At 24.3% G+C, this 27,931-nt stretch overlaps 2 protein-coding genes and 1 long non-coding RNA gene across 4 annotated transcripts; 2 read left to right on the top strand and 1 right to left on the bottom strand.

Moving 5' to 3' along the window:
* Nucleotides 1-3,288: 3,288 nt before the first annotated feature.
* Nucleotides 3,289-4,122, top strand: LOC122504025. Of its 2 annotated transcripts, none has more exons than XR_006301796.1 (2): nt 3,289-3,428; nt 3,744-4,122. It is a non-coding gene; the product is annotated as an uncharacterized LOC122504025 (long non-coding RNA). The 2 variants fall into 2 exon arrangements; XR_006301795.1 differs by having other exon boundaries at nt 3,295-3,428; nt 3,577-4,122.
* Nucleotides 4,123-5,422: 1,300 nt separating this feature from the next.
* On the top strand, nt 5,423-8,294 carry LOC122504026 (variant surface antigen E-like). The gene is made up of 3 exons (XM_043614865.1): nt 5,423-5,580; nt 7,096-7,391; nt 7,472-8,294. The coding sequence occupies exons 1-3, from the start codon at nt 5,561-5,563 to the stop codon at nt 8,089-8,091; spliced, it is 936 nt and encodes a 311-aa protein (XP_043470800.1). The 5' UTR covers nt 5,423-5,560; the 3' UTR covers nt 8,092-8,294.
* A 271-nt stretch (nt 8,295-8,565) lies between these two features.
* On the bottom strand, nt 8,566-14,784 carry LOC122504028 (glycosylated lysosomal membrane protein-like). Its single transcript, XM_043614866.1, has 5 exons — nt 14,278-14,784; nt 13,342-13,623; nt 12,893-13,096; nt 12,253-12,758; nt 8,566-9,020 (listed from the first exon to the last, which is right to left on the bottom strand). Exons 1-5 carry the CDS (start codon nt 14,356-14,358, stop codon nt 8,870-8,872), a joined length of 1,224 nt encoding a protein of 407 aa, XP_043470801.1. The 5' UTR covers nt 14,359-14,784; the 3' UTR covers nt 8,566-8,869.
* Between the last annotated feature and the right edge of the window lie 13,147 nt (nt 14,785-27,931).

Below are 27,931 nucleotides of genomic sequence, written 5' to 3' on the forward strand. Positions count from 1 at the left end.
CTTCTCCTTTTTCGTGTAAAAATTTTTTCCTCTCGAAAAATACTTACCCCTTTTCGAGTCGTCGCTCCAAAATGAAAAGAATTTTTTCCCCCACTCACTATAATTACTGGCTGAAAAAGAAAAAAAAAACTGCTTCTTTTGTAAAAAATTTTTTTCTCTCTTTCAAAAAACATAAATAAAATCTGCTGTAATTTGTGCAAATAATTCCAAAAACTCAAATAATTGTATAATTTATATTTGCAAATAATAATAATAATAATTAATGATAAATAATAATGAACACGTATAAATATAAATTATAAATATATATAAATATATTGTACATGTATTTTTCGATACTTCATTAAAAAAAAAGACGACGAGAGGCGGAATAAATAAAAAAAAAACGAAATAAAGAAAGCGATTCTAGTTAAGCCAATTTAAATGAGAAATATAAATTTTTCCATGCTAATTTAAATTTTCCCGCGCATTATCAACGATCTATGGCGCGTGCGCTTTAAACATTTTTCGTGCGCGCGCACGTTGCGTAGATTTACAGCGCATGCGCTCCTTCCCCCCACCTGTTCTCCACGAAATATTCTATTTAACCAGGAGAAAAATATTCCAATACTTTTCAAACGTAAATCTTCCCCAAAAAAAAAGAAAAAAAAATTTTTTTTTTTCAAACGTGTTCATCAACTTTTTGGTAATATTTCTCTCGTGGTTAAAAGAAAAAAAACGGAGAACTATTTTTTTTTCTTGACAAAATTTTAAAAAAATAACGAGGGGAGATGACGCGTGATTGTTTGTAAATTTTTTAATTATAAATAATGTAATATTTAAAAAATAAGTGAAATAAACTAAGGGTAATTAATAATAATAATAAATAAATAAATACGTATGTGTGTATGTACATTGTTTTTTCACGCGACCAAAAGGCTGTAATATATATAAAAAAAAATGTTAGTTAATTGTACTCTCTTTTCCCGCGTCAACGAGTAACAAAAAGAAGCGATATAAATATTTATCTCTCTCTCTTTCTATCTCACTGTCTCTAATTCTCCCCCCTCCCCACCCACCACCAAAAAAATTTTGTCAATAAAAAATATTTGCAATTTTTTTTTCTCAATTGGTTTTACTTTTTTAAAAAAAAAGGCTTTCTAGAAAATCTCTTTCGTCTATTTGGTATAAGAGGAAGAAAAAAAATATTTCCCTTTTAAAAATAACAGGAGATAATAATTTTTAATAGAGGGCTAAATGTCGAGTGTAAAATTTCACTAAAAATGAATTTAAATATTGACGAAAAAAAAAATAAAAATTAATGAGCCTTTCGGCTAGTAATGAACAAGCAACTGCCATTATGGGTCAAGCTAGATAGATGAGCTAAGAATCCAATTTAAAAAAAATAAAAATCGCTAGTTATTGAAATATTAATGAAAATAAAAAATTGTCCACTACTATTTGAAGGTGTTTACATAATTTTCTAAAACATTTTATTATGAAAATAAAAGATTTTTTATTTTTACAATAAAAAAAATTCGGTGTGCAGGCACCATTACGATCTAGCGCGCAGGAGTTCTGAGAATTACGTCGCGCATGCGCTTCGAAGATCTATCGCGCAGGCGCAATAAGTTTTCATTGCTCCAACAACGCGCACCTCTCTGTTTCTTTCTTGAAAAACTATTTTTACCTTAAAAAGAAATTCTTTTTTCTATGCTTAAAATTTTTTTCTGCCTTAACAGATTTATTTTCTGTCTTAAAAAAAAAAAAATTATTTGTTTTATTAAAAAATATGTTTTCTGTCTTAAAAAAAAATTTCTTTTCTGTCAAATGAAAATTTTATGTTATAAAAAAAAATTATTTTCTGTCTTAACAGATTTATTTTATGCCTGAAAAAAATTATTAGAAAGTACCTAATATTTGGCTTTTTCAAAAAAAAAAAAAAAAATTGTTCAACAATTATGTGAATACCTCCAATTGAAAAATTTTCCAATTGTAAAAAAATTAACCTATCGTCCTTTATATGCGCAAAAAAAATCCAACGATTTTTTCATTTCTCCGAAAGAAAGGAAAAAAAACAAAAATTCTCAAAAATAAGAAAAAGAAAATTTATTGAGTTATTTGCACAATATTATAAGAAAATATAAAAACAAAAAAAAGGAAACAATTACAAAAAAAAGAAAATGGCGATGAAAGAAATTAAAAATTGTTAAATAATTTAAGAATGAAAAGGGGGGAGGGGAGGGAGAGGGCAAAATCACGATTTTTTTTTGAAAATTTGAATTATAATATCGGATCTTCAAAAAAAAAAAAAAAAAAAAAAACATAAGGACAAAAAATTGGTTTGTTATTCGATTCTTTATATTGTTTATTGTAATTATATTATAAAAAAAAAGAATAATTATTATTATCGTAAATAGTTACAATTAACAAGTTGTTACCGCTTTGTTATACACAATATAAATTAATATACTAAGATTATAATAAAGAAAAAAAAAAGTAAGCGGTCGTATCGTTGATTGGTCCTTTACTTAGGATATATAAAAAAAAAAAAAAGATGAGCGATGGTTAGTTTTTAATATATCTCTAAAAAAAACTATGTTTTTCTATTCGCTACGATTTCATTTCTTTTTTTAAAAAATCATTAAAAGAAAATGAAAAACTCGGTTTGTTAGCTAATGTGGCCTGGCCAATATACACATTTTACAGAAATATTTTCAATAAATGAAAAAGCTTAACACTCAAATTTTTTGCTTTTTTAATATTTATTTATATGAAAGGAAAAGAAAATTTTTTCCTTTAATTCCTATTACCTTTTTCCTTAAAAAAAACTTAACCCTTAAAAAAAAATTTATTTTAACTTAAATTTTTGCTTCAGTTTTTTTATTAATTTTTAAAAAATATTTTTTAAATAATCGTGTTTATATTATTTTTTATTTATTATTATAATATATTACTCATTATATTTATTATTATAAATGTAATATTTTTTTAAATTATTGTTCTATTTTCATTATTGATAATCTTTTATTATTATTTTATTGTTTTTATTTTAAAATTGTTACTTAAAAAAAAAAAAAAAAAAAAAAAAAAAATTAAATATTTAATAATCTACAATTGAAAAATGTAAACAAAAAATATAAATGAAGAGCAAAATTCAATATATTATTTATACATATATTATGTATTGTGTTTTTTATATCATGTATTTTATTGTTTTAAAACTTTGAATTTTTTTTTTAGAAACTTGTATGAAAAGATAAAATAAAAATTTTCATTCGACGACTAAATATTAAAATAATCTCTAAGATATTATTTATTACTTGTACAATAGAAAAAAAGTGAAGTCAACTCTACATCTTTACATTGTTGAGATTTATATTTCAATTTTTTTTCAAAAAAAAGCAACGTCAGTAATTACTCGAAAAGATGCAATTATTTCACATTTTGTAAGTATACAAGTAAAATATATAATGTAATTAAATTAAAAATAAATATTTTAAATACTTTTGAATAATAAATAAATCTCTTATATTTCTCTTGGATTTGTAAACGACATTCTGATTTTTATTCTGACTCTCAGGCATTTTGTTTCAGCCCAACTGAATATTTTTTATCAGATATTCAAACATTACAGCTCAGTTGATAATCTTTTTTTATCAACAGTCAGAAACACAGATTAAATTCAGCCCACAGTCAGAATTATTATTATTAATAAAATAAAAATAAAAAAATGTAAAAAAAATTTTTTTTTTTTATAACAGTTTGTTAGTGACAGCAGATGGAATTGGAAGTGCTGGCCTCCTTACCTTATTATACAAATTTAGGAATATCCCTAAAAAGAAATCCAAATTCTCCACAAGTTAACAAGTTAACAAAAAAAAATTTTTTAGTTTATTTAGTAGAAAACTATATTTTCGTTTAGAAATCGCTTCAGAGAAAAATTGTAATGAAAAAAAGACCAAAAATATTTTTTAATACTAAAATTTTTGGAAATAGTTTTTTTTTGCAGATCTTTACAAAATATGAATTTCCTGGAAGTAATGCTCTTCTAATCGTTTATAATCTCTTGTTATTCACTTGTATGTAAAACAATGCTTATGTATACATAAAAAAGAATAAATAAAATAAAAATTAAAAATATTATTCTTGTACTATTTTCAATATAAATAATAATTCCGAATGTGGATATAAATTAATTTCTATAAAATAAATAATAAATAGAAAAACTTTAATAAACGAAAAATAAATAAAAATTAAAATACTAAATGCAGAAAAAAATTAAGAAAAGGCATAGAATAAAAAAGAATACAGAGAAAAATTGAGAAAAAAAATGAAAAGAAGAAAATAAATTTATAAATAAAATAATAACATTTTAGAGAAGATATCATTTAGACACAAAAAAAAAAAACGAAAAAAAATATTTGTTTCTTTCTATTTATAAAAAAAAATATATATTTTAATTATTTTAAAAAAAAGTTTTTTTAAATAGAAATTTTTTTTTTTTATAAGAAAATTTACCAAAAAAAAATAAACATTAAGTTAAACAAAGAAATAATTAAATGGCAAAGAAATAGGAAAATAGAAAAAAAATCATTAAGTTAAACAAAGAAATAATTAAATGTCAAAGACATAGGAAAATAATTAACATAAATAACATTATTTTTTAAATTAACATTTTTTTTTTTATTAAAGAGAAACAAAATCTTATGAGAAAATGTAGTAATATTTAATTTTTGTCTAATGAATATTTTTTTAAAATTTCATAAAAATAATTTTTTAATTTTATTTTTATAAAAAGTTTTACATTTTCATAAAAAATCATTATTAATAATAAATAGTTTTTTAATAATATATAATTTTGTTAAATTATTAATTTAATAATAAACATTTTTTTTAATAATACATAATTTTTTAATTAATTAATTTAGTAATAAACAGTTTTTTTTTAATATAGGTAACTTTCATTAATAAATATTTTCTAATGGAAAATAACTTTTAATAACAAAATTGTAATTAATAATCGTAAGGAATAAATAATTGTGAAAAAAAAATTATTTTAAAGAAAAATAAATAAAAAAATTTCTACCTTCAAAAACATTTTTTTAAAAATTTATTAAATAATAATAAAGATTTGTTTTCTTCAAAGGAAGCATATATAAATTTCTATTTTATAAAACAAAAAACAGCAAAAATATTTTTTCTTCAAAAACAATTGAAACTTTTTTTTCTATTACTATTACAGAAGATTAAAAAAAAATTTTTTTCATTTTGATATTTGCAAAAAAAAAATATAAACACACACACACAGAGAGAAAAACTTCTTCACGTGTCATTCTTGATATAGGCAAAAATTTTATGTAGCAAAAAAATAATTATTTTCATTGGTCAACAAAACATTAAAGTTAAAGATATTTTTTTATGCCTTTTTTTGTTATATGAAATGGGAATAATAATAAAGAGTCAATTTCAAGCGTATTTTGTTCTGTTAAAAACACCTGACCACTTGTCAATCAGCAAAAAAAGAAAATAAAAATAGACAAAAGAAGAAAATAATAATTTCTGTTCATTGGAATAAAAAATGCCTTTTATTTTACCACTGTAAGTATTTTATTTAATTAATCAATATTAATAAATATTGAATAATATTTGGACAAAATTATTTTTTTTTAATTTCATAAATATACTTTTATTATAAGTGGGTACTTTTTATATTTGATTTAATATTTTTACTATAAATTTTTCTTAAATAATATAAATACATAAAAATAAAGTAAATTTAAATTACTATTAATCTAATAATAATTATTTTATTATTAACTATATTATTACTTTATTTATCATTAACTATATTATTTTATTGTCATCATTATTATTATTTTTAGTATTTTAATAATTAATTTCTATAACCATTATAATTCATTTTATTAATTCTATTAATTATCTCAATTTTATTAAATATATTAATTCTATTAATTCTATAAATTCTATTCATTCTATTCATTCTATTAAATCTATTAGTTCTATTGTGTATCCGAATTAATTTAATTAATTATTTTAATATATCTTAAATAATAAATAAAATTTTCAATAATTATTATTCAAAATATTAATTTCAATCAAAATTATAATTTTATAACACTCATTCTAGAATTTCTTTTTTATTTTTTAAACAATTTTAAATTTAACATTAAGAAATTATTAACGACTTCATTTTATTTTTTCCCCTTCTCTAAATTGATAAACTTATATAATTTCCTGTAAGATAAAAAATTTTTTGTTTTCTAAAACCGAATTACATTTTTGTTTTTAAAAGTATTATCAATTTTCGTTTTTATCAAAATTTTATTTTTACTTTAAAATAATGGAAAAGTAAAAGTTTATTTCATTCGGAATATTACAAAAAAAATTTGTTATTTTATTATTTTAATTTTATTTTTTTATAATAGTTACATTTTTAATTTTTAATTTTTTTTTTTTTTTGAAGAAAAGATTTTCACAAATTTTTTTTTTAAATAATTGAATTCTGTTTAGAAATTTTATGAAAATAATAGTTATTGAAAATCATTGATTTGCGAAAAGAATAATTGCATTATTTCAAAAGAATTTAATTAAAATTGTATATAAAATAATTGATAAATAATTAAATTCCTCTGAAAAATATTAATATTTTTGTAAATAATTCAATTCTTAACAAGAATTTAAAAAAAATATTTTTAAATAATTGATTTTTGCGAGGAATTGAAATTAAATTTTTAAGAATAATTACATTTTACGAGAAATTCCTGTAAAATTGTATTAAAAATAATTGAAATTCTGTGATCAATATTTTATTGTTAAAAAAATTTTTTAACATATAATTGAAATTTTGCCAAGAATTTTATTAAATATTTTGAAAATAATTCAAATTTTATTGACCAAATTTTATTGACAAGAATTTTATTAAAATTATTGGAAATAATTGAATTTTGTGGAAGAATTTTATTATTTCTAAATATAATTGAAATTTTGACATGAATTTCAATTATAATTTTATAATAATAAAAAAAAAATAATTTTAGTGGCTAAAATCTAAAAAAAATTCCCAAAGTCTGTTTTAATTTTTTTTTTAAATAGCCTAGGACTGTGGGCGACAGTATTTGGAATACCGGCAATATTCCAGGCACGTGATAATGCTAAACTTGCTGCTGATAAAACACCAACAAATACTGCGGAGAATTTATCGAATCCCACAATTAATTTTACAACCGCAATTCTTTTAAATTCAACATCGACCGCAATACCCAGCATTGATTTGCGATTATCTGGTCTGACAAACACTAAGAATGGTAGTGCTAATGCTTCTGGAAATTCTGAAAAAGTTGATAAAGCTGCTGATGTTTCTACTAATCTTTCAGCAACGAATGGATCTGGTAATTTATTTATTTCTCTAATGTTTTATTTTATTTTTTTTGACAATTTGCTATGAACTGTAAAGATTATTATCTTTTAGCAACCAATGGATCTGCTGGTGCTTCTAATAATCTTTTAGGAGCAAATGAATCTGCTAAGTCTTCTATTAATCTTTTGTCTTCAAAAGTTTCTGGTAATGATGCTAATAATCCGACAAACACAGATGGATCTGGTAATGCTCCCATTAATCCAATAAACCCATCTGGTTCTGGTAATCTAGCAAACAGAGCTGCTTCTGGTAATGCTCCTAATAATCCTTTAGAAGCAAGTAAATCTCCTGATGCTGCTAATAATTCTCCAATTACAAGTGAAACAGCTAAGACTCCTAATAGTCTTGCAACTGAAGCTGCAAAAGGTTCTATTAATCTATCAACCACAAGTGGTTCCGCTGATACTCCTAATAAACCAACAACCACAAGTGGTTCCGCTGATACTCCTAATAAACCAACAACCACAGTTGGTTCCGCTGATGCTCCTAGTAAACCAGAAACCGCAATTAAATCTGCCAATGCTGCCAATGATCTTACAAGTACAACTGCATCTGCTAATGCTTCTAATAATCCTTCAAACCCAAATTCATCTACTACAACCCAAAAGACAACTACTCTAAATTCCAGCAATAAAACGCCGGATAAAGAGGCCAAATCTGCTCTGGAATAATAATTAAAATCCTCCCATTGCACCAGGCACTACATTGAATTTAACGTCAAGTATTATTTCAGTCTAGAAATTCTTGTGCCCAATGGATAATAAATTATTTTCAAAATCAAAGCGAGCAGACGTAATAAAATACCTATAATACACTAAACAGATTATAACAGGTTTAGTTTATGTTGAATAAATAAATTCTGTAATAACCAAAATGTTGTTTCACTTTTGTTTCTGACACAATTAATTCTCTACCTATTCATGTCTCCGAAATATTCTAAAGCATTACCACATTAATAGTTCTTCTATTTTTTAAAGACAGTTTGAACATAACATAAATTGTTTTCATGTCCAGATTTTCATCTAATAGCTTAGGGATACTTCCTTTTTATTCCTCTTTATTCACTTATTAATTAAGAATTTAATTTAAAAGGATTGAGGATTGAGATCTCTTTCGAACTGCAAAACTAAATACTAAATCGTCGATATTATTTTATTAATTTATTTATATTTTTTACTATCTGCAATAGTAGTCATAGTAACAGTGCAAAAGGAAGGCACATTAGAGAATATTCCTAGTCGTGCTTTTCTATATATGAAAATAATTTTTGTCGTAATTTACATACATGTGGTATATAGGTACATAATAGAGATATAGATAAAATACATTTATATACATTTGCTTATTATAAAAATTTAAAAACTGTAATCACAATAATTGTTGAGCATTTCAGGTGTAAAGCCCCACTTTCTTTTGAATTTTTTGTTTGTTGTTGTCATGATTAATTTTTTATTCTCTAACTGATGGTTTACGTATATAGATGATTGAACTGTACAAAATTAGCAGCAAAAAAGGAAGACCAATAAGATTTGAAATAAGAATAATTGTACCACTGGTGAAACGTTCATCAAGTGAATGACTGTAGCCAAGCAACAGTGTCCTGAAAGATAAAGTAAATGGTTAGAATTCTTTTTTACAATAGAAATTGGATCGGAATTTTGGTTTTTTTATTTAATAGAGAATAATTAATTCTCTGATGTTGTGTTTATAGAAGGACCTAATTATTAAATTTGTAAATTATCTTGCTGGAAATAAATACTTTTAATAAAGAAAAAAATGGTAATAATAAGACTAAAGATAATATTTAAGATGATGCAAAAGATGAAACTGAAGATGCTGCAAAAGATACTTTTAATTAAGCTAACAATGACACTAAAGCTGCTGCAGAAGATGGTACAAAAGATGATAATAATAAAGCTACAGATGCTACTGAAGATGATTTAAAAAGATCAAAAGATGGAATCAAAGATGCTGCTAAAGATACTTTTAATGTAGCAAAAAATTCTACAAAAGATGCTACAGAAGATGGTACAAAAGATGCTACTTAAGATGATTCAAAAGATTGTACAAAAAATACCAATTATAAAGCTACAGATGCTAATTAAGATGATTCAAAAGATGGTAAAAGAGATACTAATTATAAAGCTAAAGATGCTACTTAAGATAATTCAAAAGGTGGTGCAAAAGATGCTAATAATAAAGTTAAAGATGCTACTTAAGATGATCAAAAAGATGGAACCAAAGATGCTGCAAAAGATAGTTTTAATTGAACTAACAATGCTACTAAAGATGCTGCAGAAGATAGTACAAAAGATATTAAAAGTGCTACTAAAGATGCTACAGAAGATGGTACAAAAGATGCTACTTAAGATGATTCAAAAGATTGTACAAAAGATACTAATTATAAAGCTAAAGATGCTAATTAAGATGATTCAAAAGATGGTACAAAAGATACTAATTATAAAACTAAAAATGCTACTTAAGATGATTCAAAAGATGGTACAAAAAATGCTAATAATAAAGTTAAAGATGCTACTTAAGATGATCCAAAAGATGGAACCAAAGATGCTGCAAAAGATACTTTTAATTGAGCTAACAATGCTGCTAAAGATGCTGCAGAAGATAGTACAAAAGATATTAAAAGTGCTACTAAAGATGCTATTAATAAAGCAAAAGATGATTCATCTTTAGCAATATTGGCATCTTTGTACAATATTCTGCAGCATCTTTAGTAGCAATGTTTGCTACATTCAAATTATTTTTTCCAGCATCTTTTGTACCATTTTTTGAATCTTCTTGAATCATCTTAAACAGCATCTTTAGCTGTGTTATTGGCATCTTTTGTACCATCTTCTGAATCACCTTAAGTAGCATCTTCAGCTTTATAATTTGTATCTTTTGGACCATCTTTTACATCATCTTAAGTAGTATATTTAGCATTATTATTATCAGCTTTTGCTTCTTTAGTAGTATGTTAAAAAACATTTTTAGTATCATCTGCTCCATCTTCAGAAGCATTTATTGCAGCATCTTTTGTAACATTGTTTGCTCTATTTAAAGTATCTTTTGCAGCATGTTTGGTTACATCTTTTCCATCATCTTAAATAGTATCTTTACCTTTATTAATATAATCTTTTGTACCATCTTCCTCAGTATCTTTAGTAGCATTGTTTGCTCCATTAAAAATATCTTTTGCATCATCAACTTAAATAGCATCTTTAGATTTATTGGTAGAATTTTTTGTTCCATATTCTGCCGCATTTTTAGTAGCAACTGTAGCTTTATTATAAGCATCTTTTGTACCATCTTCTGCAGCATATTTTGAAGCACTTTTATTATCATCTTTTGCTTCATTAACTGCAACATTTGCAGTATCTTTAGTATCATCTTTGGCTTCATTAATCTTTGCAGCATCTGCAGTACCACCTTTTGCATCATCTTAAATAGCATCTTTAGTCTTAGTATTACCATCTTTTGCTTTATTAAAAGTATTTTTTGCAGCATCTTCTGTACCATCTATTGTATTATCTTTAGGATCATCTTAAGTAGCATCTTTAGCTTTATTATTAGCATCTTTTCTATTATCTTTTGAATCATTTTAAGTAGCATTGCTTGCTCTATTAAAAGTATCATTTACAACCTTTTTGGTTCCATCTATTGCAAAAGATACTTTTAATGAAGCAAATATTGCTACTAAAGATGTTGCAGAAGATGGTACAAAAGTTGTTAATAATAAAGGTAAAGATGCTACTTAAGGTGATTTAAAAAGATCGAAAGATGGTACAAAATATGCTAATAACACAGCTAAAGATGCTGTTTAAGATGATTCAGAAGATGGTACAAAAGATGCTGCAGAAAATAATTTTAATGTCGCAAACATTGCTACTAAAGATGCTGCAGAATATTGTACAAAAGGTGCTAACAGTAAAGCTAAAGATACTACTTAAGATGATGCAAAAGATATTTTTAAGGGAGCAAGCAATACTACTAAAGATGAATCATCTTTTGCTTCATTAATAGCATCTTTAGTAGCATTGTTAGCTTCATTAAAAGTATTTTCTTAGCATCTTTGGTTCCATCTTTTGGGTCATCTTAACTAGCATCTTTAACTTTATTATTAACATCTTTTGTACCATCTTTTGAATCATTTTAAGTAGCATCTTTAGCTTTATAATTAGTGTTTTTTGTACCATCTTAAGTAGCATCTGTAGCTTTATTATTAGCTTCTTTTGTACCATTTTCTGCAGCATTTATAATAGCAATTTTTGCTCTATTAAAAGTATCTTTTGTACTATCTTCTGCAGCATCTTTAGTAGCATTATTTGCTTCATTAAAAGTATCATTTGCAGCATGTTTGGTTCCATCTTTTGGATCATCTTAAATAGCATCTTCAGCTTTATTATTAGCATCTTATGCACCATCTTCTGAATCATCTTAAGTAGCATCTGTAGCTTTATTATTATCATCTTTTGTACCATCTTCTGTACCATCTTCTGAATCATCTTAAGTACCATCTGTAGCTTTATTATTAGCATCTTTTGTACCATCTTCTGCAGCGTTTTTAGTAGCATCTTTAGCTTCATCATTAGCATCTTTTGTACCATCTTCTACAGCATCTTTAGTAGCATTGTTTACTCCATTAAAAATATCTTTAGCAGCATCTTTGTTTCTATCATTTGCTTCATCTTAAGTAGTATCTTTAACCTCATTATTACCACTTTTTCCTTCATTAAAAGTATTCTTTACAGCAACTTACTCGAAGTCGATGTCATTGTTTTCAGTTACAATATCCAAATAACTTAAAAAATAAAAATAATACTCAAACCACTTACCACGTTGTATAATTCGTCTTCTTATAAAATCCATCTCCATTACTACCAAACGAAACATTTAATTTCCTCGCAATAATCTTATTAATATTCTCCTTATAATATGGTAATAAAATACTGTTCGTTGCATCATCAAAAGCATCTTTTGATTTTCCCAACGGATAGTAAACAACATCCGTCGAATCAGTCACATCTCTTTCCTTTGTCATGTAAGAAATTGGTCGCCATTGTAAGTACATTGACGTATTCTCATTTTTTGGTGTATTAATTTCAACTAATTTAAATATTCCCGGTGTATGCTCGTCGTTTATTGTTCTCTTCACATTCACTGGTATTACAATGTCTGGTTCACCATCGCTGACAAATAATAATTCAATTGCAAATCGACTATTTGCGAATGTTTTATTTGTCTCAAAATTATCGATTGATAAATCAATTTGCGTCGTATTCTCCGAGTGTAACATGAATGGTTGTTTATTAAAACGATCGAGTTCACCGAATACGCTAATCTGTAAATAGAAATTATTTCTGATAATTGGAAATTTTTTTTCTAGAAAAATGGGGGTTTTTTTACCGACAGTGGGTAAACGATTTTTTTGCCTTGAATAAAAAAAAAAAATTTTTAATTAATGGGAATTTTTACCAAAAGTGCTATGCTTCCGGTTCTTGTGAGATTTTTCTCCTCGTCATAATAAGAATGTCCAATCATTTCGAGTTCAACAGTTTCGTCGCCAATGACTTTATTTCTAACGTACCATACGAAATAACTTGGATTTAATACATTAATATTTGCACTGCTCGATGAGTTTATAACTCCATTGTCATTAGCATCATTAAACTCGTAAATCTGTGAAACAAATTTTTTTTTAGATTTTTTTTTATTTTGAAATATTTTTAAATAAATGCTGAATATAAAAAATAAAAATAAATAAAAATAATGCAAAAAAGGATGAAAATAAGTAAATAACTGAAATAAATAAATAAAAACAAAATGAGAAAAGTAAAAATAGTAAAACGTTTTTCAAAAAAACATATTTTATTTATAAAAAAAAAAAAAAAAAAAAAAAAAAAATTTCCTAATTTTGAACAAACCTTTTTTATACTCAATCCATATGAAAAAATGGCAGAATCATTGAATGATATTTTCTCAGGTAAACAGTCAGTTGTTTGTTTTAACTTTGAAAATGGATCAACAGTCCATTTAATATCTAGTTTTGACGATTTATTCGTTAATGCAACTAGAACCGACGGATTATCAATGAAATTCCAAAGATAATGCAACGAATCATTGGGACCTTCGGCATTAATATGAAGCAATGTATTCTTTTGACTCTTGCAATTTTCATCGTCACTCGACAAAAATTTTGTGTTTAACTGTAAATTAAATTTATTTTTAAAAAAATTGTTAATTATAATATTCATATGTAGTAATGATAATAATAATTTTCCACTTCTGACTACAAAAGACAAATAAAATAAATAAAAAAAAATAATAAAAAAAATTTTAATAATAACAATACAATTTTTTTTTTTTTTTTTTTTTTTTTTTTTATTAATAAAAGCAAATAACAATAATAGTACCTAATAATAATATGAATAATGAAATTTATGAATAGCAATTTAAAAAATAAAATGTTTATAAGAAAAACAAATAATAATAATAATAATTTATTAAAATTATTTATCATTATTATTATTTGTTTTTTGTTATAAACATTTTACTATAAATTATTATTATTATAATTATATTTATTTAGAAAATTTATATTATATTATTTATATATTATATCAGTTATATTATTTATATAACAAAAAATAAATAATAATTACCTAAATTAATTAATTTCTAAATAAATATTAACTGAAATATTGAAAATTCCATTGTTCGATTAAATAAATTCTCATTGTTCAATCTATTAACTAAATAAACAAAAAAACTAAAAATAGAAATAATTTTCTTAAACAAAAGAAAAATGATTAATCCCTTTTTTTCGAATTATAATTTAAGATAATAATTATGAAACTTACTTTTCTCGATATTGAATTACATTTTTGCATTAACAGCAAAATAACCAATAAAAATGCTCGATAAACAATTTTGTAATCCATTTTTTCACACCCTTCTTTTTTTATTTTTTAATTACCGTTAAATAATGGCACTTTATGAAGATTATTTTTTTTTTATAAATTATTCTTTGCTTTATTGTTGCTCTCAATCTATTATCAGAATAATAATATTATTCAATTGTATTTGTTCGTTAAACACTTCCTCTGACAAGTAATAATCCATTTGTATTGTATATACGTATCTGGTAAGCAATGTGTTAAGTTTATATATATGGCAAAATGGATAGAAGAAAAATTTGTTCCAAGATATCGTTTCAAATTGACAATAATAATGAGTATTCGATGAATCACAGTAGGAGTAAAAATAAAAAAAAAATTCAGAGAGAGAGAGAGAGAAAGAGAAACAAAAGTTTGATTAGTAAAAGCACATGCGATTGGATACGTTTCCTGAATTGATTGTGTGTATAATTGTATAGTTTGTATACGTATTTGTATATAGATAGTGGGGGAGGAATGTCAAGTGTGGCACAGATGAATATTATAGAAGATTGGAATGTGAGTTGATGTAAAATGTGTGTCACTCTTCAGAAGTGGGTGAATTATGGTGCGCATGCTTGTGGGTTTTAAAGAACGATTGGAGGGTGTTTGAAAATTTTTTGGCGACGACGAATGAAAGGGAGAAGAAGTGGCGCGTGCGTGGTGCATTGAGACAGCGTTTGGAAGTACTGCACACTTTGGGTGGCATAGACTATAGTCGATGAATCGAGAAGAGTGGAAACTCGATTTTTTTAAGGCGCTACGGTATCCTTAAAGGGGGATTTTTATAAAAATCTACTTTATCGACAATCCACTCAGAGAGGAGGGAAATATTTTTATTAGGTGCTTTTGTTTTATGAATACTCAATACTTCAGACTTAAAATTCTATTACTTAATTCTTAAGACTTCAAACTTTACACTTAATACTTAATACTTTATATTAATTTATAATAATTACTTAATTACTTTATATTTGGGCTTTAATGGGTAAAGTTTGAAGCATTAAGAGAATTCAATTAGAAGATTTAAGTCTGAAGTTTAAAGTCTTATGAATTAAATCTGAAGTTTATGCTTCCTAAGCATTTAGTCTTAAGTATAAAGAAATCTGTTTTAAATATTAAAGGCGATAAGGATTAAGTATTTAGTCCGATGTATTAAGTTTAAAGTCTCAAGAATCAAGTGGTAAATATTAAGTCTGAAGTTTGAAGTCTTAATTAATACGTGTTAAGTATAAAGTAATAAGTCTGAAGTATTAAGCATTAAAAATTAAGTACTAAGAATTAAATGTTAAGTTTTATGCATTAAGTATTAAGTATGAAGTTTGAAGTATTAAGTACTAAGTTTGAAGTTTGAAGTATTATGTCTGAAGTGTTAAGTTTGAAGTGTTAAGAAGTAAGTATTATGTCTAAAGTATTAAGTATTAACTCTAAAGTATTAAATATTGTTGGAAGTCATAAGTATTAAGTATTTAGTTACCAGGCTTAAGAGTACAGTTTTCAATATTAAGTATTAAGTATTCAGTTTGAAGTATAAGTATCAATTATTAAGTATTGAATCTGAAGAATTAAGTATTTAAATTTAAATTTTTTTTTTTTTTATTTAAATTTAAAGTCTGAAGTTTATGCTTTTTATGCCTTCAATCTAAAGTATTAAGTACTTAGTGTTGAATATTAAGTCTGAACTATAAAAGTCTTACAACTTAAATACTTCTTATGTCTTTAGTCTGAAATATTAAATTAAATGAGTTAAGTATTTAGTCTGAAGTATAAAGTTTGAAGTCTTATGAATTGAGTGTTTAGTATTAAATAAGTGTTAAATATTAAGTATTCAGTTTGAAATAGGAAGTATTAAAAATTAAATATTAATAAATAAGTTTTAAGTATTAAGTATTAAGTATTAAAAAGTAAGTGTGAAGTTTGAAGTATTATGTCTGATGTATTAAGAACTAAGTTTGAAGTCTGAAGAATTAATTAATTAATTAATTAGATTGAAGTATAAGTAAAATTCTCGAATAATAATAAAAATTTGTCATTGTTTTCGCCGGACCAAGAAAAAATAACCAAACAAGATGATAACAATCATCCATGACGCAATAAATAATTATCATAATATATTATTATTAACATTATTTTTACAATTATTAATTTTTTTCTGTTTTTTCGGGAAAAACACATTATATTCTCATCAGATATTTATAATATTCTATTATTGGACACATATTATAAAATATGAGATTTTATTTATTCATCAAGATATATCAGAGACAGTAATCGACAAAAAAATCTTGTAATTATTTTTCCTATAATGATAAAGAAATTATGAAAATGTATTTAATTCTACTTTGGGAAATGTTTTCGATTCAAGAGTGAAAAATGATTTTATATATGTTTATATATATATATATATATATATATATATTTTTTATTATTTTTAATGTACAATCTTTGAATATCTTTTAAATTTGTGATATGTACAGGCACAGACGATTACGTATATAAGTATAATCATTTCGATTATAAAATAATTTTTCGACAAAAAGTCTGCGGTGGACATTCAAATTTATTATTATTATTCTTAATATTTAAAGCAGTAGGGTTTGGAGTTTTGTTTTTATTTTTTATTCAGTTGGTAACAAATAAGAAAAAAATGCGACTTGTAATTATTGGACATTTACTTTTAATACTTTTTTCTTCTGTATTCAGCGATGAAAATATTAAATGGAACGAAGATGTAAGTAGTAATTTTTCTACATATATCATTTTCATCATTAATAGCGTCTTTATTAGCATCATTAGCATCTTTAACATCTTTAGCATTATTAGCATCATTAACATCATTAACATCTTCAGCATCATTAGCATCATCATTAGCATCATTAGTATCATTAGCATCATTATAATCATTAGCATCATTAGGATCATTAGTATTTTCAGCATCTTTAGCATCATCATTAGCATCATTATAATCATTATAATCATTAGCATCATTAGCATCATTAGTATTTTCAGCATCTTTAGCATCATCATTAGCATCATTATAATCATTATAATCATTATAATCATTATAATCATTATAATCATTAGAATCATTAGTATTTTCATCATTTTTAGCATTATCATTAGCATCATTATAATCATTAGTATTTTTAACATCTTTAGCATCATTAGTATCATTAGCATCATTATAATCATTAGCATCATTAGGATCATTAGTATTTTCAGCATCTTTAGCATCATCATTAGCATCATTATAATCATTATAATCATTATAATCATTAGAATCATTAGTGTTTTCATCATTTTTAGCATTATCATTAGTATCATTATAATCATTAGTATTTTTAACATCTTTAGCATCATTAGTTTCATTAGCATCTTTAGCATCATCATTAACATCATTATAATCATTAGCATCATTAGTATTTTCAACATCTTAAGCATTATCTTTAAAATCATTAACATCATTAGTATCTTTAGCATCTTCAACATTATTAGCATCATTATAATAATTATAATCAGTATAATCATTAGCATCATTAGTATTTTCAGTATCTTTAGCATCATTAGCATCATTAGCATTTTCAACATCTTTAGCATCATTAGCATCTTAAGCATCATCATTAACATCATTAGCATCATTAGTTTTTAACATCTTTAGCATCATTTTTAGCATCATTAGCATCATTAGCTTCTTTAGCATAATTAGTATTTTCAGTATCTTTAGCATTTTCAGCATCATTAGAATCTTTAAAATCTTTAGCATCATTAGCATTTTCAGCATCATTAGAATTTTTAAAATCTTTAGCATCATTAGCATGATTAGCATTGTTACTATCATGCTGTATATAAGTAATATCAATTTTAATATCATGATTTATAGCATCTTTAGTATAATCTTTAGCAGCATCTTCGCAATCTTTTGTTGTATCTTTAGCATTATCTTGTGCATTTTTAATAGCATTTTTAGAGCATTGTTAGTATCATGTTTTGTTTCATTTAAAGCACCTTTTGTACCATCTTCTGCAGCATGTTTAGTATCATCTTTTGTTTCATTAACTACAATTTTGACATCATTTTTTATAGAAACATTTGCAGCATCTTTAGCTTTATTATTAGCATCTTTTGTATCATCTTCTGCAGCATTTTTAGTAGCATCTATTGCTTTATTATTAGCATCTTCTGTACCATCTTCTGCAGCATTTTTTGTAGCATCTTTTGTAGCATATTTTGAATCATCTTAAGTAGCATCTTCAGCTTTATTATTAGCATCTTTTGTATCATCTTCTGCAGCATTTTTAGTAGCATCTATTGCTTTATTATTAGCATCTTCTGTACCATCTTCTGCAGCATTTTTTGTAGCATCTTTTGTAGCATATTTTGAATCATCTTAAGTAGCATCTTCAGCTTTATTATTAACATCTTTTGTACCATCTTTTGAATCATCTTAAGGTAGCATCTTCAGCTTTATTATTAACATCTTTTGTACCATCTTTTGAATCATCTTAAGGTAGCATCTTCAGCTTTATTATTAGCATCTTTTGTACCATCTTCTGCAGCATCTTTTGTAACATATTTTGAAACATCTGTAGCATCTGTAGCAACCATCTGTTGCTTCATTAATGCAATATTTGCATCACCTTTTGTAGCATAATTTAAAGCATATTTAGCACTACCTTCTGTTTTAATAACTGCAACATTTGCAGCAACTTTAGTATCATCTTTGGCTTTATTATCTACTAATCTAATTTTTACATCTAACGAACCATCTAATCTCAAACATCTCCATATTTTCTAATTCCACACTTTCCCTTTGCAGGAATTTTCAACAACTGTGAATCCACTAGTACGACACTACCAACCAGAATCAAAAAATTACGTCGTCAGACCAGTTCACTTCCAGTACAAATCTCACTTTGGCATAATAATCAAAAAGGATACAACCTTTACTCTTCAAATCACCACCATTGATATAATCCAAGAATCCTATTTCCACTGTTTAACATCGACAAAACAAGGCACATATAATGAATTAAGTCTCAAAAATCACACAAATTCCACACTGGTAATAACAACACTTAACGATTGCGTCCCAATGACATCAGTTTCCCAAAATGTTCCTTTGACATTAACTCTAAAAACAAAAAATTGGTCCAGCTTGCCAGTATTCGATAGTCAGTATCTAACCAGTATGTCATCAAAACAAGCCGAAAGGGAGTTTTACAATCAAGTCAAGATCTACGGATTCGTCGAGAATTACTACACCCAAATGTTGATATCCAAAGAGGATATTGCAATCCTCGAGAAGAAGGACTATGGACTGTATGTTGGTCTACAGAATCAAGCGGATTTGATACAATACTATGATTATCTTCTAGGTTCCAGTCGTTATGAAAATGAAGATAAATCCTCCGGTTATTTACAAATGGAACGAACGACAATGTTCCTTAGAAGTGAACCTTGTAATGAAGGACTAGTATTTGATAATTCCAAGAATTCTAAAAATTCCCGAATTGTTTTCGATTCCTGTGTTAATTTAGGTGTAAATTGCTTCCGCGGTTGTGCCTACTATGCCTACTATTCCGAACATTGGGTAGCAATAATTTCCGATGTCTCCGAATTTCTAAGTCCATTGAAAGGTGAGGAATGGGTCCTCCTACACGAGGTTGGTCACAATTACAATCTTGCGCCCTATAATGTCGACATTGTTGGTTTTGGCGAAACAGGCGAAGTTTGGAACAATATTTTCGGTGCTATGTATCAGCAAAAATACTCGGTGAAAGTTCATTGGATCAATGAATCACTGAGCGAAGGTAAGGACACTGTGAACAATTACCTAAAGGAAAAACCCCTGAGATTATGGGATTGGCGACCAAAATTACATTTCTTCATGAGTATTTTCGGTTATGACGGTACGGATTCAGCTCTTAGGGAATTCCATCTAAGACACTATCAACACTCCGAACGTCGACACAAGCACTTCAATAATATTGTACCCGATCTTTTGGAAGTATTCCTAGATCTCTATAATGTTAACCTTTTGCCCTATTTACAAAAGGTGCTCGACATCGATCCCACTGGTGTTCCACTTTTCACCGAAGAATTAAAACAACGTCTCATTACCGGACAAGCGATAATGCCGGCTCTTGATTTTGGCCTCGAACCCAAAGATCAACAGATGGCGAGTCGAGAACGTGATTTTCGTTATTCAACTCCATTGTCATTGCTTAGAAAAGTGCCGAAAAAATCTGTCTGGGTGAAATTTAGAATTGATTCACCAATCCTTCTCACTGGTGTTTGTTTGTATTTGAATAATAATTGTCATCGAATTTTGGGACATAGTTTTACTCTACAATTGGAGGCAAATGTTTATTCGAGTTTTATTTTTCTCAACGATCATGAGAATTTTTATTTGAGTGATATTGAATATCATACGATTGGGAAAAATATGATGGAAATTGAATTGAAGGTTCTAAAAATTGAGGAGACGGTTTTTCTTCCTTTGGTTCACTATACAATTTCTGCATTCGACACTAATGGAGTTCTTATATCGCAGGCTTTTATTAATTATAAAACAATGGAAATTTCCATTTCTCAATTGCCACCTGAGAATGATGACGAACAACCGGGACAAATTTTCCGATTGGGGTCCCCAACTAATTTTGGTAATTATGATAATGATGATGATACTATTGATGTTGATGATGATGATACTGATGATTATGATGATTATGATGATGATGAAGATGAAGATGATGAAGTTGATGAAGAAGTTGATGATGAAGATGATGAAATTGATGATGAAATTGATGAAGAAGTTGATGAAGATGTTGATGATGAAGATGATAATGATGATGATGATGATTATGATGATTATGATAATGACACTAAAAATAGTAATGACAATACAAATAATGACGATAATAGCAGATCTGTTGAAAGCAGTAGTTACCCATTTTTAATTAATGACTCAATTGTCATGAACCTTGAGAATCTGAAACTTATTGATATTAATGGAAAGAAAATAGTTGTTGATGAAAAAATTGACAATTATATAAAATTCATTTTCACACCAGTTGGAATACAAGGTGATGTGAATGCAAATGATTTTCAATATATTGAAAGTGAAATTGAAAGAATTCGACAATTTTCTGATAATTATAAAATTGATTTAAGTGGCAATGAATTGTATCGTGAATATCTCGATCGTTATGCGAGACAATTGCAAAAATTCAATTCGAATATTAAATTTCCCAAAAATTGGTTAAATTAAAAAATTAAATAGAGAGCGAAAAAAAGAAGCGAACAAAGAATTTATTAGAAAAAAAATTAGGAATTGATATTTAAAAAAATAGAAATAGGAATTAAAAAATAGAAGTAGAAATTAAAAAATAGAAATAGAAATTAAAAAATAGAAAATTTTAACAAAAATTGACCGAAAAAATTAGAAATTAAAAATTCAGAAGTAATAGGAAATAAAAATTTACAAATGTGAGAAACAAAATTTTGTCGACCTACATGATTTTTAAACAATTTACGATCTAAAAAAATAAAATAAAGAAATTACGAATGTAGAAATAAAGAAATAAAGTTATTTTTTCTACCTACATATTTTTTATGTAATTTTTGACCTAAAAAAATTAAAATAAAAAATTGTAAAAATAAGAAACAAAGTTTTTTTGACATACAGAATTTTACCATATTTTTCGACCAAAAAAATTAAATAAAAAAAATTACAAATAGATAAGAAAAAAATTAAAATAAAAAATAATCACAAATGTAAGAAACACAATTTTTTCACCCTACAGAATTTTTAAGCAGTTTTCGACATAAGAAAATTAAAACGAAAAAAATTATAAATAGAAATAAACGAATTTTTTTCCGACCTACATAATTTTTTATAATATTTTCGACCTAAACAAATTAAAATAAAAAAAAATTGCAAATGTAAGAAATAAAGTTTTGTCGACCAACATAATTTTTACCATATTTTTCGACCTAAAAATTAAAACAAAAAAATTACAAATGTAAGAAAAAAAGTTTTTTCCGACCTTCATAATATTAACATAATTTTCGACCTAAAAAAACCAAAAAAAATTACAAATGTTAGAAAGAAATCTTTTTCCGACCTTCATATTTTTAACACAATTTTTGACCTGAAAAAAATTACAAAATAGAAAAAAATAAATTTGAACTCATGTTCTTCACTTGACCTAAAATTAAAATATTACAACTTAAATCTACATCGGAATTGTAATAAAACATTTGTTATACTTTTGACCAGAATCAGCAACCACTTGCAATTTATTGACCTAAATTTTAAAATTGTGGTCTACTGACATTTTTGTTTACTTCCGTTTACATAAATTTAATTTTTTTAGAAAGTTACATTTTTACTTTTAACCAAAATTTTTAAGTTTTTTTTAAAAATTGACCAGAATTTCAAACTTTTGTTTTCTAAGTTGACCTAAATTTTTACTAATTTTTCAGACTTAGGAATTACAATTAAATATTTAGTTTTCATTTTCACGTGAATTTACAGTTAATAGAAATTTATTGACCTAAAATTTAAAACTTGGACATCTTTTTAAAGTGAATTTTAAATTTTTGTCTTATTTTTGACAAAAAATTTAAAAGTAGGTCATTTTTTTACCAAAATTTTAAAATTTGGTTCTATTTTTGACCTACATTTTAAATTTAGGTCTCTTTTTGACTTAAATTTTAAAATTAAGTTCTTTTTGACCTAAATTTCAAAGTTTGATTCTATTTGTGACCTACTTTTTAAAATTAGGTCTTTTTTTTACCTAAAATTTAAATTTTGGTTCTATTTTTTACCTACACTTTAATATTAGGTAAAAAAAAACCTAACCTAACCTATTTTTTATTTTTTGTTTACCTACGTTTTAAGTTTTGGTTCTATTTTTGACCTAAATTTTAAAATGAATTCCTTTTTTTTACCTAAAATTTAAATTTTGGTTCTATTTTTGACCTACATTTTAAAATTAGGTCTTTTTGACCTAAATTTTTAAATTTTGAGGTTAGGAAGTGTAAAAATAATGCTAACATTTGAATTTTGAGGTTAGAGAGTCTGAAAAATAACTTTGAGCCTTAAATTTTTTGAGATTTAGATTGGAAAACAAAATAAATATTTTTTTTTTATTTTGAGGTTAGGAAATTTAAAAAATAATTCCAACACTTTTCAATTTTGAAGTTAGAAATTGTGAAAAATAATCGTAAACCTTTGAATTTTGAGGTTAGAAGATATAAAAAAAACTCTAGTTGCCTCTTGAATTTTGGAGATTGGAAAGCAAAAAAAAAAAAACAATAAATTACATTGATTTTGAGGTTAGGAAATTAAAAAATAATCCTAATGTTTGATTTTTGAAAATTTTTTGAGAAATTGTAAAAAAATTAATCATAACCTTTGAACTTTAAGGTTAGAAAACATGAAAAATAATCTTAAATAGTTTAATTTTAAGGTTAGAAGCGGTAAAAAATAATAGTCGTAATATTTGAACTTTGAGGTTAGAAAATAAAAAAAAATAATCTTAAATATTTTAATTTTGAGGTTAGAAACGGCAAAAAAAATATTTTTTTTTTTTGCAAATTTACAACAAGTAATTATAGAGAAAATTCCCATAATAATTGTCTCAAAAGGAGAAGAAATTAAACTCAAGCGTTGTTTCACATCGAAAGGGAATAATTGAGAAAATGAGAATAGAAAAGAAATGCGGATTGCAGAAAATGTAGTGATATATATATATATATATATATATATATATATATATATATATATATATGTATATATAAACCGGGAGTCGGTGAAACCAGACAGAGATCATTTTGCCGAGGTTATATGTATATGAAAACCGGTTTTTCGTCGAGTCTCTCTTTTCGCAGTTTGATCAGCGAATTGCGGCCATCTTTATCTTTTATACATATATATCTGTGTATATATGTATATAGCGCTATTGCCGCTTAAAACACCATACCTTTTATGATTAATTGTCCTTTCCTTGTATATGTATTTTGTATGTATAATATATATATATGTGATGATTCTTTCTCTCCCATAGAATCAGCAACAAAACTGGACGCCAACTAAAAGCCATAGATGGCGCCCCAAACAATTCTCGAGGACATTTTTCTTTTCATTCTTTTCCTTCTTCTAATTAATTTTATACTCAATGGAAAAACATACTTCTCCTTATTTTCTTTTATATATTTTTTTTTCTTAACCCGTAATTTTTTTGTTAACAAAGTTCTTCATTAAAGAATAAAAATAAAAACTCAATTTTTTTAAGCTTGAAATTTAATTTTGAAAAAAGTATGTTTTTTTAATTTTATTTATACTTTGAGGTTAGGTGCATAATTTCGAAAGAAAATTTACGATAAAAATGAATAATAATAACAAATAATAATAATAATAATAATAATAATAATAATAATAATAATAATAATAATAATAAAAAAAATAAAAAATAAGATTTATTGGAAATTCCAGCAGGAATCGAACCCAGGACTGAGTAACCACTATTTAGTGCCTTAACGACTTTAGCTAAAGCAAAATAATTTCAAATTTTTTTTTTTTTATTTTTATTTTATTAAATTCTTATAAGATTGATTTATACATTCAGTTCTTTTTAATAAATTGTGTAAAATATTAAATAAAAAATATAACTATATTTTAATAACATAACATAATAACAGAAAGTTTTTTGTAACAAAAGTTTTATTATTTTTTTGCTACCAAATTCGTTAATAAATTTTTTATTACAATTTATAACTTTCTTTGCTACCAAATTCGTTAAAAAATTCTCTGTTACAAAAGTTTTATAACTTTTTTGCCATCAAATTCGTTAAAAAATATTTTGTTACAAAAATTTTATAACTTTTTTGCTACCAAATTCGTTAATAAATTTTTTGTTAAAAAATCGTAAAGTAAATAAAAAAATGTTACAAAATTGTAATGGCTTCTTATTTTGAAAAACTAAAAAAATCTTATTTCTAACGAACCGTTTGGTAAACTAACTGTAACTTTTTGTAACATTCAGTTATAAAATTTCAATAAAATCTGTGTTAAAATATTTTCGTTACAAAACTAACAAAAATCCTTTGCTGTTGAATTGTTATGTAACATTTTGTTACATTCAGTTATAAAAAATAGAAAAAAAACCTTTTGTTAGAGAGGTATTTTGTAACTTATTGTTACATTTTTGTAACTTTCGGTTATAAAACTGAAAAAAAAAATTTTTAACAGAAGTAAATTGTATTTTTTTGTTAGAAAACTTTTGAAAATCTTTTAATGTTGAATCGTTTTGTAACATTTTATTTATTATTGATGAAAGAATTTAAATATTTATAAAAATAATTTAATTCTTGAGAAGAATTTTATAAAAAAATTTTTAAAAACTGATTACTTTCGAGTAATTTTGAGCAAATTCTAATTTAAATAATTGAATTCCTAAGAAATTTTTATTATTCTTGAAAATAATTGAATTCCTAAAAAATATTTTATTATTTATGAAAATAATGGAATATTGGCAAAGAATTTGATTAAAATTTAAAAAAAATAATTGAATTCTTGAGAAGAATTTTAATATATATATATATTAGAAAATAATTGAATTCTTGCAAACGATTTTATTAGAATGTTTGAAAATAATTGAATTTCGAAGAAAAAATTTATTACTTTCAAAAATAATTGAATTCTTCTGATTAATATTGTTATTTCTGAAAATAATTGAATTTGGCAAAGAATTTTATTAAAATTCCTCAAAAGAATTGAATTTTCAGGATTAATTTGTTATTTATCAACATAATTGAATTCTTTCAAAGTATTGTTTAAATGGAAATAATTGAATTCTTGGGACGAATTTTATAAAAATCTAAAAAGCAAATTGACTTATTTCAAAAAATTGAATTAAAATGGTATTTAAAATAATTCATTTTTTTTTATAACAATTTTATTAAAATATTTGAAAATAATTGAATTCCTATGAAAAATTTTAATATTTTTGTAAATAATTGATTTTCTCGAGGAATTGAAATTAAATTTTTAAGAATTATTACATTTTTCGATCAATTCCTGTAAATTTGTATTAAAAATAATTGAAATCTTGTGATGAATTTCATTATTTATGAAAATAATTGAATATTTGCAAATAATTATATTAAAATTTTCGAAAATAATTGAATTCTTTTGAGAAAAATTTTATTATATATGAAAATAATTGAATTCTTGCGAACGATTTTATTAGAATGTTTGAAAAATAATTGAATTCCTGAAAAACAATTTTATTATTTATGAAAAAAGTTGAATTTCTAAAAAGTATTTTATTATTTATGAAAATAATTGAATTTTGCAAAGAGTTTTATTAAAATGCCTTAAAACAATTGAATTTTTGGGAATAATTTTGTTATTTATCTTTAATAATAATTGAATTATTTTAAAGAATTATTTATGTAAATAATTGACTTCTTGGTAAGAATTTTATTAAAATATTTATAAATAATTGAATTCCTGAGAAAAATTTATTAAATTATTTAAAAATAATTTAATTCCTATATGAAAAATTTTAATTTTTTCAAGGAATTGAAATTAAATTTTTAAGAATAATTACATTTTTCGATCAATTCCTGTAAAATTGCATTAAAAATATTTGAAAACATGCAATGAATTTGATTATTTATGAAAATAATTGAATATTTTGCAAAGAATTTTATTCAAAATTTCGAAAAATAATTGAATTCCTGAGAAAAATTTTATTAAAATGTTTTAAAAAAATTGAATTTCTGCGAAAAATTTGGTTTAAAAAAATTGAATTTGAAAAATTGAATTCTTTATAAGGCTTTTATAAACATTGTTTTAAATAATTAATTTTTTCGAAATTTAATAATTATTATGAAAATTTTATTTCAAATATTTGAATTCTTGTCGAAAACATTATTTGTGAAAAGAATTGATTTTTTCGATTAATTAATTTTTAATAGTATTAAAAATAATTGAAATTCTTCGATGAGTTTTATAATTTATGAAAATAATTGAATTCTTGCTTAGAATTTTATTAAAAAATTTTGTAAAAAATTGAATTTTTATGAAAAATGTTATTATTAGTGAAAGTAATTGAATTATTGCGAAGAATTGTATGAAAATCTTGTTAAAAATTTGATTTTTTCGAAATTTTTTTTTGAAAATGCTATTCTAAATTAATTGAATTCCTGTGGAAATTTTATTCTTTATGAAAATAATTGAATTTTGGATGAATTTTATCAATTTTTTGCTTAAATAATTGAATTCTTTTGCGAAATTTTATGAAAAAAGTAAATATTGAAAATAATTGAATTTCGAATATTTTTTGAAAATAATTGAATTTTGAATATTTTTTGAAAATAATTGAATTTTGAATATTTTTCGAAAATAATTGAATTCTTGCTTTGAATTTTATCAATAATTTCTTTTTAAAAATTGAATTTCCATGAAAAATGTTATTATTAGTGAAAGTAATTGAATTATTGTAAATAATTGTATAAAAATTTTGTTAAATAATTGATTTTTTCGAAATTTTTTTGTAAATGCTAT

Source organism: Leptopilina heterotoma, unplaced genomic scaffold, assembly GCF_015476425.1.
Source record: "Leptopilina heterotoma isolate Lh14 unplaced genomic scaffold, ASM1547642v1 Lhet_275, whole genome shotgun sequence".
NCBI lineage: Eukaryota > Metazoa > Arthropoda > Insecta > Hymenoptera > Figitidae > Leptopilina > Leptopilina heterotoma.

Excerpts from the sequence above, each read along its gene's own strand:
- LOC122504026 (XM_043614865.1), top strand. The coding sequence starts at position 5,561 with ATGCCTTTTATTTTACCACT. Across the intron at positions 5,581-7,095 it reads ATGCCTTTTATTTTACCACT|CCTAGGACTGTGGGCGACAG; the intron begins GTAAGTATTTTA and ends TTTTTTAAATAG. Across the intron at positions 7,392-7,471 it reads TTCAGCAACGAATGGATCTG|CAACCAATGGATCTGCTGGT; the intron begins GTAATTTATTTA and ends ATTATCTTTTAG.
- LOC122504028 (XM_043614866.1), bottom strand. The coding sequence starts at position 14,358 with ATGGATTACAAAATTGTTTATCGAGCATTTTTATTGGTTATTTTGCTG. Across the intron at positions 13,097-13,341 it reads ATGGATTGAGTATAAAAAAG|ATTTACGAGTTTAATGATGC; the intron begins GTTTGTTCAAAA and ends TTTGTTTCACAG. Across the intron at positions 9,021-12,252 it reads AAGACGAATTATACAACGTG|GACACTGTTGCTTGGCTACA; the intron begins GTAAGTGGTTTG and ends TTTATCTTTCAG.